At 43.8% G+C, this 14,035-nt stretch overlaps 1 protein-coding gene across 3 annotated transcripts in view; it reads right to left on the reverse strand.

The window, feature by feature from the left end:
• Positions 1 to 7,366: 7,366 nt before the first annotated feature.
• LOC142885137 (ephrin type-B receptor 1-B) overlaps positions 7,367 to 14,035 on the reverse strand; it is a 154,572-nt gene continuing 147,903 nt past the window's right edge. The window contains exons 14-18 of one of the 3 annotated variants that reach the window (XM_076021297.1): positions 13,694 to 13,887; positions 12,469 to 12,624; positions 10,091 to 11,709; positions 7,633 to 7,887; positions 7,367 to 7,594 (exon numbers count right to left, since the gene is read on the reverse strand). In XM_076021297.1, the coding sequence (XP_075877412.1) occupies positions 11,601 to 11,709; positions 12,469 to 12,624; positions 13,694 to 13,887 (459 nt within the window). In that variant the 3' untranslated portion in view covers positions 7,367 to 7,594; positions 7,633 to 7,887; positions 10,091 to 11,600. Of the gene's footprint in view, positions 7,888 to 10,090; positions 11,710 to 12,468; positions 12,625 to 13,693; positions 13,888 to 14,035 lie in introns of all 3 variants that reach the window. The other 2 variants (XM_076021299.1, XM_076021296.1) reach the window with 2 other exon arrangements.

Raw genomic sequence — 14,035 nt, forward strand, 5'->3', positions numbered from 1 at the left:
AGGGATGGTGTTAAAAATAAAGAAAATAACCGCTGGTCTTATTATTATTTATGTGTCCAAACTGGGAATTGTTACTGCAGCCGGAATGCCAAGCAACTCATCCTGTTGAAAGACTAAACAAGTAACGTGTTGCAGTCGTGTTGAGAGCAGGCATGCGATACAGCATCTACTTATGGATCAAAGAATGTGTCAGAATGGCTGCGGCAGCATGTAAAAGCACCTCAGCAGCATTTCTTGTAGATACACTATCCCTCATTATGGCCTTTGCTGGCCCACAACACCCCTGGTGTAATGAGTTAGAGGTCAGGGGTCAACTCCTGGGTTATGATTATTGTGAGCAATGGGGAGTACAGCGGGTTACATTTGGGGTGCAAGGCATGTCTCACTCAGCCCTGAGCTGTCACACATCTCCCCCAGAGGCTGGGCCTCCTGACTGACAGGTGTAAGTAACGACTACAGGTCGGAGGTCATGAGTCAGTGAAAGCACGCGTGCCAAGCACAGCTGCATGCAGGCCGGATCCCTCCGACGTTTTGGAAAAGCTCCACATTTTAGTCAAAACAGCAGATGTTATGCCTGCAAGTGAAAGATGGTAATTAATTACAACAAGCCCGGCTTCCATTTCATTCTCCCGCCTAATCTGTGGGTTTCAAGACCTGTGTGGGATTTCTTTACTTCAGCAGAGTAACCCACTAATTTTAGCAGATGCCCTCATTTTCAGTCTCACTCAGTGACTTTGGAGATGCAGTGCAATTGTTGTACTGTCAACGATGCAGTAGTGCAGGAAGTATAATTGAAAAAAAAAGAGACATTCTAAATGCTGATTCTATTTTTGTCCAAGCATCTGATGGTGATAAAGCATATTGTAGAAAATGGTAATCCCTGTTTTCTGATGTGCCAATGGATCTGACCACCTCCATACAAGAGGGCCCTCTTAATGCAAACAAAAAGCTTGAAGACAAAGCTTTTAGCTACTTTTAGTATCTGAAAAAGGCCAACATGAAGTCTTAGAATATTTAGTTTTGTTTTTTGTTCGGAAATTGGATCTCAGCTCTTCATTGGTCCAAATTAACAAAGGATGACGTTGCTATGAGAGTTTATTATGAAAGTCATACTATATACACTTGTCTTTTTTTTTAGGGGCCAAAACATTGGAAGTTCCAGATCAGCCCGAAACTCACTCGGATGACTGTTTAGTAGTAGTGGTAGTTTAGAGTTTAGCATGAAACTGGATCATCCCAACATGTCCGAAAATCACATAAAAAAGTCATAATATACACTGTAGTTTCTTTTTAAGGGCTAAAAAATTAAAAGTCCCAGATCAGCCTGACACACACAGGTAAGACTGTTTCCTGATAATTTGGCGTAAAAAAGAGTGATAGAACACAAAATCTATATCCAAAAATCTGTAACAATAATAAATAAAAAAAATCATACGACACTCTTGTTGTTTTGTTTTTTTTAAGGGCCAAAACATTGAAAGTTACAGACCAGCCCAAAACTCACTCAGGTTACTATATGGTAGTTTAACATAAAACTGGATAGTACACAAAATCCCAACATGTCTGAAAATGTGTCATACTATACAAACTTGTCCCAACATGTCTGGAAGTCTGAGGAAAAAAAAAATAAAGAAAAAAGAAATCTCTCAGATAATTGCTATATGAACCCTAAACCCAATTTCAACCACAACTTCAACCCTAACCACAACCCTAACCCCAGTCATAACGCCAACCCCAACCCAGCCCTAACCCTAAAACAACTTTAACATTGACCCTAGCCCAAAACCCAACCCCAACCCTACCAAATCCCTAAATCCAACCCTAATTCCTACTCAATCCGTAATCCCTAACTTCAACAATAACCACAAGTGTGTCTCCTCTTCTATCTCTCAGGGTGAGATTTGACTTGATCATTTCAGTGCTTTCACTGATTTGTAGGTGATGCCTTTCCATGCACACAAAGCAAACAAGCATATTTTGAGTGAAGACTCGAGATGCAATTTAAAAGTTCTTAAGAAACTCATGTATAACGTACAAGGAAGGGTTGTCATATTCATTACAGCACTATGCATTCCAGTAAGTAAGAGATCAGACTGGAGGCCCTCAGCAGTTGTCAGCAGCTGCATTTCCCAGCTCTGAGCAGAGGCTTGTGCTCTGCTGGTGCTGGTGATGCTGGTGGTGGCTGTGGAGACGCTAAGTGGAGCAGACAGCAGAGAGGGAGGGAGGTGTTTTTGGGACTGGGATGGAGACATCCAGGGGGACTTTGTTATCATCTGGCATTCCTCCTCTGCTTTCATCACTTTGGATTGTTCCTTGCATGTGAGTGGGGGAGGAGAAAGCAGAGGGATCGCGGTGTAGCGCTAGTTGTCTTGTTTTTGGTGCTGTAGTTGGAAATGTGCCGAGGCTTCCAAAGCAAAAACCTCCTCTGAGAATCTCATTTCCCCCTCTTCCTCCAGGCTGCACCGGCTGCACCACATCCATTTCATGAGAGGATGTGTGACACTTTCACGTAGTACCTTTCTGTAAAAGCTGTTAATGCGGATTAGGTTGAAAGTTGCATTAGAAATTTAATTTAGTCTTTTTTCAAATTGGAATGAAAGCGCTGAATGTTTCATGGAAACAGGTTTGCTGAGAAATTAGCCCACTTGTCTTTTGCACTTGTGACATATTTGTTTTGTTGTTTTTTTTAGCCAATGAAATTCAGGGTCATCAGTCCGCTTCAATCTTGTGCAAATGGCTTGACGAAGGCAAAAGGTCTCCATGTAAGAAAGACAGAGAAGACATTCAGAAGCGCTGACCGTTCTTCACAGCAATTACTCCAAGCCAAGGCTGCGTGTCTGGTTTGGCTGTTTGTGTGTGCAGGGGCTGTTGCGTCCCACTCCACTGTCTTTAACAAGCCATCGACTCTCCCCCGAGAGCCACTTAGTCTGTCCTCCATCCAACCTCTTGAGTTGCTTCCCACCATCACACATGCACCCCTTCAAACGTGTCACAGTCTCGAAGCGTGCCGTTAAGTTTGTAAAGAAGAAAAAAAAAACAACACTTCACTGTAATTACAGCAATTGATTGTGTGAATGATGGAGAAAAAAATAAAATAAAATTTACAAGGAGCGGGATTTAAAAAAAAATCCATTTTGTATTAAAAAATAATTAAAACTGCAATAATATTGTGATAAATATCAACATAAAAGTCATGATTTTTCAATTTTTCCAGATTTTTTGGCCATTTTGGTTCAACATCTTTGTTGAAATGTATTGGCCACTGATGCTGTAAGACTACTAGGGGCCCCATCAAACAGAAAATTCAAATATCATGTTCAGTGAAGCTGCACCACACACAACCATGTGTGAAGGAATACCATCAAAGATGATGTTTTTGACAGCTGATGTTCCTTTTGGTAACAGCAAATCGTCCTCTTACTGACTTTGATTCTAATTGAAATACTGTAACAGCCACCTCCAAAACATCACTGTAGTCCCCTCACTCTAAACAAAGACAGGGTGACCACTGTTCTTCCTCAATTGATGTCACACACCCTATTTAAAAACCTATTTATTGGGTTTTATTACTGGTTTATATATTATTTATACACATTTGATTATGTCATGCTCTAGTTGCCTGCAGTACCACAATGATACACTTTGTCTCTCACCAGCAGAAGCAGAGCAACACTGTTTATCATTAGGAAAAAAAATAATAACACAACATTTCAACTGGATGTATGAAAACGTGTCAAGTTGAAATAAAAACTGGCACTTTAATATCTTTAATAAACGATTTTCATTTACTTTAATAGAATAATGCACACAAAATTAAACACTGCACTCTGTTAAAAAGTGGCATTTTTATTAGGGGTGGGACTAGTAGAATTTCTGTGGGACTCATCTGCAGAAGCAGCGGTGACATCACAAAAACATTTATTCTATATTTATGTTTTCATAGAAAATGAAACTTTTTCCCTCAATAGCTTTCATGATGCTTGAGGAAAACGTGCTGGTGTCCATGCTGCAAATGTATCACTGAGGAAAGCAGAGAGCTGATACATGGAGAAAACTAAAGACTTGTCATTGTCAAAACTGTCAAAACACCTCACTGGTACGTCCTCATTTGTCCAAATGCTTCTCATTGTGGTGAGAAATTTGAACCTCTTTAATCCCAATGCCCTCACTGCAGAGGTCAGCTTTGCCCTGTATCGAAGGCCTGCACACATAGCGATGAGGTGAAGGGCACGTCGGCTTTCCTCCCAGAAGCACTGCAGGGATGGCTGGGGTGAGTGTTTAAATAATGCAGCGCTCTGGAAGGGTCTCCACTTCCATGTTGAGTGGCTGAAAGTGATGAAAAAAAGAAACACTGTCGCATGCCTCTTTGCACATTGGATAGGGAGATTAAAAAGAGGGAACGCATGTCGCGCCGGGATCAGTTGTGCTCCGACAGCTAAGGTTATGAGTTATTAAGTTGATATTAAAGTGATGGGAGTGATGACTGGGGAAGTGAATGACCTTCATCGGTCACCATCTATTATTCCTCTCTTTCTGCCTGCGCTCTTTTTCTGCAAGCAACAGAGCAAAAAGGAGAAAAAAAGCAAAGCGGGGAGCCCTTCTGTGTGAACTCTCTAATTAGGAAGACCTCAGCGTCCATTGTTCCTCTTCATTTTGGTGGGAAAAAATATTTCATTGATTTTTTTTCTTTTTTTTTGCAAAGCAATCGAAGACGGGAGGAGCTGAGAAAGCGGCTCTGTGTGGGATTAGACTCAGCAGGGGGGCTGCAGGGATGGGAGGGGGAGAGATGGCGAGGTGCTGTGAACCTGCACGTGTGCTTGCAATGGAAAGAAATGCAGGAAGTGCCCTCGACCCCTCGCTGCCCTCTGAGAGAACCAACATAGCTCCCTGCGTCTGCCAGCTTCTTAACGATCACCCCACGCAAACACAGCGGGACTCGTCTCGTAATCATCACGTAATCTCACGATGAGTCTGATGCCTCTTGTAAACACCTGGATTTGGCTGATGTTTGCATTGTTCTCCCAGCGATGGCGATGAGATGGGTCCCCATTTACATAATCAAGCAATTCAAGTGCTTGTTAAACCTTCTTTTGTAATCCTGTCAGCCGCAAAAACATAATTTTTTTTTTTTTAATGTGTGGCCATTTTCTAAGCTCCTGGAGCAAAAGACCTGGGGACTTTTAAAGAGGTTGCCAGCTCTGTTGTTTTCCCTGGCGGAGTATCCAGCAATCACCCGTATCTGTCTCCCCTTCCCCCTCCCGTCACTCCAGACCGTCTCTAAATTACAAGTTTACCCCTGCAGGTGCCAAACGTCTCTCTGAAATAATTCTTCTTACCACACAGAAGATTGCTTTTGGTAATTATATGCATCGTAATTAAATTTTATAAACTCCTCCGAGATATAAAATCTAATTTGACTTAGGCGCTGGATCAGGCAACATCTTTTTAGGCACACAAAGAAAAGGAGGGGTGTTATAAAAAAAAAAACAGCTTTTAAAAGACAAATTGACCTTCGATCTGGCGGTTGACATCTCGGCATTTCAGAATTTTACCAAGAGCAGCGCTGGCTGAACAGATTTCCCGTTTTACTGGCAGAATAAATGGAGGAGGGTTTGCTTACTCCATTTGGCTGTATAGTACAACAAACACTTCTGGAAGTCCACCCTTTGGAATGCCACGTTTTAGTTTTTTTCTTTAGCTGGGGGTTGTACATGGAGTGCTATGTACGGTTTAATAGAGATTTGGAGGTTTGTTTTTTGGGGTGGAAAGTGGGGAGAGTTATTGATTGTTGTGGGAGAAATAATAATACATTTTAAAATAGGGAATAAGGGGATACTTAATGCAAAAAGTTAAAGGTTATGAGGCCTGTACAGCTGGTCTACTTTCTGATGTTTTGTACTTGTGAAATGAATCAAAAAGCTGAACAAAATCATGCTTAAGCCACAGAGGCCATTGGTGCAAGACCAAAGCCCTGCAGACAGCTACTTTCTGACACTCTTACTTTGTAATAAAAGATTTTATTTATGAAAAAAAAAATAAAATGGACACACTTTGTGTGTGTGTGCGCGCACTTCCTCGCTGTTATTACTCACTGCACCCCTCTGTCATCCTTTCTGCCGCCGCGGCCCAAGTTCAATTTGGCCGTCCTTCACTCAGTATTCTCCTCAAGCGTTGCACTCCCACACTCTGATCTGTGGATGGATTGCGTTTCCTCCTCCGCTCCACCACCACCTCCGTCTCCTCAGCAGGAGTTCCCCGCTGCGCTCCAATCCCTTTCTCGCAGGTAATCGCTCAGGGAATATTGATTAAGGCAAAGACTCGCTGCTGAGGAGTCACTTCTCAAACTTCCTGTGACTTTACTGTAAAATAAAGTGAGTCGACAGTGATAAACAGTTAGTTTACGGGTTTGGCAGACTTTAAAGAGAATGCCGTCCATGCTCATCTGCGTCCTCATCTCTGCTGCTCTGTCAGCCTTAATCTGTCTCTCATTCTCAGTCTCCTGCAAACACAAACGCGCACACATACGCACAAACTTACACATCAGCAAAAGGAATCAAAAACGTCCTCCACTGCCTCTGTGTTTAACGGAACCAAACTGGTCCAATTAAGCAAAAAGGTGTCTGATAAAAGACAAAACCTAATTGGTTATTAATCAAAAAATTGAAAGGAGAAAAAAAGCAGTCACATGACATTGTTTAAGTCTTTGTTAAAATATTTGTTTAAGGGATACTACACCCAACTTTATGTGACATGTTTTCCATTATTTATGATATAACGGGTTTCAGAGATTCACAGATGAAAACTCATTTCCAATACTGTTGACAGCAGAGAGAAACATAGAGAAGCAAAAAAAATAAATAAAAAAACCCACTTTGATGTAATGTGATTATATATGGAAGATTGCTGAGATCTCATAATTATCCTTGCACCTCTTTTTTACACACATCATAACAACACATATTTGAGTGTGCAGTTTTCCTCCAACAGTCTAAATTTGTGCTTACGCTGTCATGTGCTCAAGCGTGCTGAGTTAAGGCCCTGGCAGGAGCCTGGATGGAAGAGAAGCTTTGTCAAAAATATTATCAGTTTGGCTGAGGGCCCTTTTTTGTGTGTGTGTGTGTGTGTGTGTTGAGGGCGACGGGTGCCATCCCAGTGACGGCCCACTTATTACCAGCTGATGGCTCTTAACGTGCTGCCAGCGTCGACCGGCAGCGACAAAAAGCTGTTTATACTCAGAGCCATTATGAAGCCAAGCCGAGGACACGACAGCGCTGACAGCGGAAAACAACCCCTCCCCTCGGCCTCCTTGACTCATCATTAACCAAACATAAGAAAACACAGAATTAGTGGAAACCACCAAAAGTGATTGACTTGTTTTCCCAAGGCGTTTATTGAGTGCATTTTAGTACAATAGTTCTCCGAAAGTTACATCTTACAAACTCTTGACACGTACATCACAATTTACAAGTGAGAGCTATACAGGAAGCCAATGGAAAGGGCAACAAAGGAAGAGGAGCAGTTTGGGTGAGGGTGAGGCTCTTTAAACAATGTACCTGCTGTGTACACAGAAATGGCTGCACGTACAGATGTGCCGCTACACACACACACACACACACACACGCACGCACGCACGCACGCACGCACGCACGCACGCACGCACGCACGCACGCACGCACGCACACACACTTTCCTTTTCACACACATAAACAAACACTGACATGTACACACTCGTTTTTCGGCCACGCCGTCCTGTGTACCATGGAGGTAGAGTCGCTTCATGGAAAGGCTCCTCGCTCGGCCGGATCTCGCTTCTCATTGGCTGCCCACAGCCTCCACCAGGTGTGCCGCGAGGTGATAAAGCAGTGCGTGTGGATGCTCTTTTAAGTTCTGAAACAGAGGAGAAGGTAAAAAAAAAAGAAAAAAGTTTTGAGTCCAAGTTTACGTAGGCGTCGGGTCAGGTGACGTTCAGGTCTGCCTCTGCGGCTGCTAAACTGCACCGTCGCTCACTTCTCTGACAGTTACAGCACCCTGAAACATTTAACGAGCTCCACTGGAGTGTTTGGTAACGGCGCTGTGATGTACGACTTCCAGTGCGGAGCGGCTCTCGTGGAGGGACGGCGAGCGCCGCCTCTCCATTCATCATGGCGCAAAGTGTCGTCAGCGTCAGATATTTAAAAGGACAAACATGCCGAATGGAAGGAAGAGAAAGAAGTGCACACGGCGGCGTAATGAATATTTTCTATCAACTCATTTGCCGGCTTTTTTGGGGCTGAGAGCAAATACGCGAGACGGAGCTGAATGGTGGTGGGGGGGCGGAGTGGGAGGGAGAGGAGAGCGAGGTGGAGGAGGGGGGGAACTAATGCATTCAAATTGAATCACTGGCTTCAGTGAGAGGAATTATATTTTGGAATACTTGGTAAATCAATGACCTGAGGAATTGAAAAGAAAATAGATTTTACTCGCGATGCAAAACTGCAGCTCGCACGCTGATGAGGACTCATTCACCTCGCTGCGCAAACATTCCGCCTTCCAACTCCCTCCCCTCCCCCACCACCACCAACCCCCAACCTTTCCGTGACCATTGCTGCGTTAAAGGCCCAGTGCCTTACACTTATGTTGAGCGGGATTGAAAACACACGTGCGTGCGTCGTCCTGCACTGGTCCTCTAAAGCGGCAAAGCACATATGAGAAGAGCGCTAACATATAATTCCCCGTGCTTCCTTCATAACTCTCCTCCCCGTGCCGGATCAGATGCCTGTCAGATGGGGTCCCAGCAGGTGTTTGCACCGCTGCGTGGGTCCACTGGAGCATGAAGTCAACAATCTCTCTCTAGAGCTGCCCAGACAAGCCCTGCTCCAGCCCGGGACAGCTTGGTTACACCCACGATAAATGAGCTGGAGCCGTTCCAGCCAACGGGACAAACACACCAGAGGGCAGGACACACTTGGAGAGGGAGACTTGACAGCGAGGGCAGGAGTGAGTGTGCTTAATAACCTGCTAATGGGCCGGGAAAGAAATTCTAATCGTGGATGCACTGCGGTTCGAGCCATCGTCACCCATGTCTTTCAAACGGGGGCCACAGAGGATTTTAGAGGGGTCACAGAACCCATTCAACAATAGCTGGCGATAATGGTCCGCCGGCTAAGAGGCTTTCGCCATGTCGAGGGACAACTGCTTCGGGAACATTGTATTCTTCTGCCTGACGGGGAAGAAAGCGGTTTCTAATCAGAAGGAGAAATGTGGGAACTGCTGAGCCAATAACCAAATAGTGCGGAGAAATATTAATCCCCAAAAGCTTTGCAAAGGAAAAGGGTTCTGGCCAGAGCTAATGCAGTGGAAGTGAGTGGCAGCCACGAACTTCCTGAGAACTGGCAGTCCAACGCTGATGTGAACATCACGTCTTCAGCCAGAATATTTACTGAAGTTTACATGTTACTGAAACAGGCCCAAGCATTGCTGTATCGGTGCAAATTAGCACTTTTAGCAATTGCTCCAAATCCACCAGCTTTTGCCTCGGCTGCATGTCAAAGGGCAATTGCCATGGAAACTAAAACAGGGCCATATATCGTCGGATACGTGTAAATTAACAATTGGCGGCTCATATCTGGTGGCGAGTTTGCCTCAGAAAAGTTATACTTAGTGACAGCCAGAGACAGAAATGTCAAGAAGTGTATAAACAGCTGAATATTACAAAACACTGCAGTCATATTAGCCACCAGTGGTTCACGGGGGGCAGTTGAGATTTCAGAGGTGCTGCTCTTGGACGAGCTGTTTAAGCCTGTGCATTCATCAGAATGGCACCGTGCGCCTGTTTGGCAAACCTCAGTCCAGATGTTCATTTTTACAGCACAGTGAAGTGACGCTGATTCATTCCGATCCGCAGCGGCTTGATGAGGCACTCCAACGCATTTCAAGCTCAGGCTGCCAGGAAAGACTAAGTGGCTGTGCTTGAAATAAACGCTGCCAGTTACAGAACTTATTTAGTGATTTTATAGTTATGCGTGTATGTATTGTATGTGTTTGCGTGTGCATGTCATGTATTCATACATATATATTTTATATACACACACACAAAGGCTGCATAGCTTACCATGTATGGGCCAGCCATGGTGGAAAGTATCTCTGCCCTCTGGATGGCGCTGACGCTTCCCCAATACAAATAACAACAGAATAACAAATAATAATAATAATAATATCAATAATAATAATAATAATAATAATAATAATAATAATAATAATAATAATAATAATAATAATAATAATTATAATTATATTGTAACAAACATAAAACATGTCTGTACAAGGAAGTGCTCACCAGCAAGAGACAGCATGTATGTGTACACGCACATTAAACATCATCTCCAATAAATGTAATATTTTTGCCATTTACTTTAACTCCTACAGCAAATTTTCCATATAGCTCTAGCGATACCGCTTCTTTGCCCACAGGTCCTTCTGACATCTTCTGCGGGTAAAGATTTTCGTTTGTCCAGACTGTCCTCTCAGCCCCCGCAGCGGGAGAGACGAGCCAGCGCTCTCGTCCTTCCATCCGATCAGCGGCCAGGGCACGGTAAAAATCTACATATTGTGTCTATCACAATCAGGTCAACAGACATGTCTTTGCCAAAAATGCAAGCAGAGAGTTCTGTACATATGTAATACATAGTCACCTTCAATATGAAGGTTTATTATTAAAGATATAATCATATTTAGCAAGAGATAAACATATTTCATACTCTCTGAATCTGGGCGGTAGGGCGGGCTGGTTAAGAAGTCCTTTGGCGAGTCCTTCCGCCCGTGACTCCACAGGTAGTGTTTACGTTAAGATATGAGTGGGCGGCGTCTTGCTGCGTTGACTAGACAAACAGACTCACGTGGAAAAAAGGACAAAAATAGAAGTAGCTCTGCATTTTTATACCCTTTGCCCCAAAACAATCAAACGTGAGATGTGACGTGAAAGTTGAACATGGTGCTCTGCTGTACATCCCTGTATGCTTTTGCGCTCTGATTATTCCTACTGCTAGGCTAAATTGCTTCTTCTTCTTTTTTTCTGCCGACAGACTTGTGTCTGGCCAGGTGACGAGGCATCTTCATTGCACACAATGACAACGGTTTCATTATTAAAAAAATAAGAATTAAAAAAAAGTCACAGGTCACATGTTTCTAAGAGTCTCAAACTTCTGCCGACAGCTTGCAACATCGTGTAGTCCAGACAACACAGAAGCACAACATGACTCATCTGGCAGGCAGCAGTCTGAGATTGTGAGGGATTCGCCGCCTCGCTGACCGCCGCGGCTCTTTTGGTTTCACAGTCGGGCTGACTGCAGCAAATTTATGTCTGCCCTCCTTTCACTAATAAACAGAGAAACAGTATTGAGTCAGACCCTGAACTCCGGGCGTGGGGTTGTGCATGAAACGATGGGACGGCTGATAACGATGTGTTGGTGTAGACCCTGGTCTCCTCTTGTTGCTGTGGTGAACTAGATTAGGACGATAGTCTCGACTCTGGCGCGGTCCGATGGATCGGGGGTCATTCGGAGGCTCCCGCTGTTGTTGTTCCTACGAATGCTGCCCGTTCCGTGGCACAGCGCCCCCTGTAGTCATGCCAAAGTGGTGGGTGACTGGCTCATTTGCACCCTCATGGACTGGATATTGCTGAGGATCTTCTTCTGATGGCCTGCCAGCGTCACTCCTATCCTCAGCAGGTCCCTGGGGGAGGGGGAGGGGATACATCTAAATGTAAGAGCATATTTAGCAGCAACACCTGAAAGGGATTTAGCTCATGTTGGGGATGGGATGGATTCACTTTGCATCATCATGCTATCATTCCTCGGCGCAGCAATGTCATTTCACAAAAAGGTCCATTTGTGGACTGTAAGAATATTGGCCTCGAATGGAAAATACAAATTCACCAAATTAATTTCACGACTTGAGAGAAGATGTGCCCTGCAAACTGCTTTGCAATGCAAAGTACCTGCATAAATGGCACTCTGCCTGAAGCATACATTTTTAATATAAAACAGTTGAGTGATTTTATATTTTCACACAATTTTCGGAGGCAAGCAGCATCATTAATTAAAGACGATAAAGCGCAACGTTTGTGTACAACGTGTGCTACAAGAAATGTCATGACCCATGCTTATTGTATATTCTACGTAAACAGTTTGCAAATGAATGTGCCTTATTAAAGGATTTACATCAACAATCCATAATTATTGAAAGGGAGTTAGGTTTTGAAGGCTTCATATGGAAATACATCTGGCTCAGTTACAATATTATTTCCTATAATATTGAGATATACTACTCATGTTTGGCCCACAGCTTTGACTTTGATGCCTGATTGACCAGGTGCATTTACGTGAAAAATGCACATACTCAATGCTGCGCCATTTTTTCTTTTCTCAATTGTGCCCATCAAGACCAATATGGGCCCATTGCTCTTTGTCTATAATAAGAAGGTGAACTCACTCTGAGGTCATCTGAGCCACCAGCTGCAGCGAGGTAAAGCCTGAGTTGAGGAAGTTGTCTCTGTACTGGCTCATCTTAATAGCTGCGAGCCAGTCCTCCACTGAACTGAAAGTGTTGAAGTCAGGTATGGATCTGTCCAACAGTGGCTGAGAAGGCCTGGAGAAGGAGGCACAGGAGAGGGTGAGGAGGATGTATGAGCAGGGCGTTGGTACGGTATCAGGTGAAATGCTTTTTATTTGAAATATTGGAAGCCTAAACTGTAACGGTTACTGTTGCTGCTCTGACAGATTAGCACGCTAGCATGCACACTGCGGCGCAGATACGAGTAGCAGAGAAAATGTTAATTTAGCCTGCCCCTTGAGTTTTTCAAATCAATAAACAATGTGTTAACCTTTTGAATAGCCAAATGGTCAGGGAATTTAAAAACAAACACAAAATAACCTCGAGCGTGTTCTTTAAGGAGTCAGTGTCCTTATAGTGGTAAAATTGGAATATAAAAACAGGGTAAATGCTAACACACCTAGCCAAACCGCAAATACTGTATAGCAGATTTTCAGAAAACATTAAAATCCTTGATCTGATTAGCAAGAGTGACACTTTGCAACTGAGTTGATGCTTTTCAGTATCAGGTAGCAGCAAACTGGTCATGAACAAAAACTGTGAAATGTGCAGGATAACAAAGGGATCTGGAAGTAGAGGACAGCACCAACTGCCTGAATCAGACTCGCACAATTTCACCTTTAAACATGGCAGCTTCCCAAAGTGCACCGGCAAAACAAGTGGCTTTAGGGAAAATCTCTGGATGACCCTCACAAATTGGAATAGAAAAATCAGTGGGGGGAAAACTGAACCTTGCAGTTCACCAACAGTTCACGTCCAATTTGGCTGAGCTTTAGTGGATCTTTCTGGATCGCCAAAGGAAATTGTCAAATAGCAGGTGTGCAGACGTGGTGTCCACCAAGATTCAAAATTGATCAAGGTCACTGGTAGGAGTGGCGATCCAAAAATTGCATAGACATAATATTTAATTATTTGAATATTAATATTTAAATGTGAGCGAGGGGACTCTGAAGCCAATGTTGGAGGGCAGTCGTAGGTAAAAATCAAGGTGAGTGACAGTTCAGCTAGGATGCCAGAGACAATATAATCAACACAGGACAGCCTGTGTGAGTACTTTACACGTAAACAGATCTAGTTGAGGGCGCTCATGCTGTCGCCTACTCACACTGAAGGGATGTTGGCTACGGTCTTGAGGCTGGTGGGGTTACGGATCATCTTGTCCAGGGTGCCAACGATATCAGTGAAGCGGGGTCGCACGTTGCGGTCCTTCTGCCAACAGTCCAGCATGAGCTGGTGCAGAGTGCTCGGGCAGTCCATGGGTGGCGGCAGACGGTAGTCCTGCTCGATGGCGTTGATCACCTGCAAAGACAGAGGTTGGAAAGGTTGGGAAAAGAAGACTTTTGTTTTTCTGAAAGAAAAAAAAAAAGTCTGCTTGCTATCGTGCTACCATTACCCTCCTCAAAGAAAACAATTGGCTGCAACACTGTAATCAGCGACACAAATGAAA

The sequence above is a fragment of the Nelusetta ayraudi genome, unplaced genomic scaffold (assembly GCF_046127955.1).
Source record: "Nelusetta ayraudi isolate G7.1 ecotype Tasmania unplaced genomic scaffold, CSIRO-AGI_Nayr_v1 ptg000011l, whole genome shotgun sequence".
In the NCBI taxonomy this organism is placed as follows: Eukaryota; Metazoa; Chordata; class Actinopteri; order Tetraodontiformes; family Monacanthidae; genus Nelusetta; species Nelusetta ayraudi.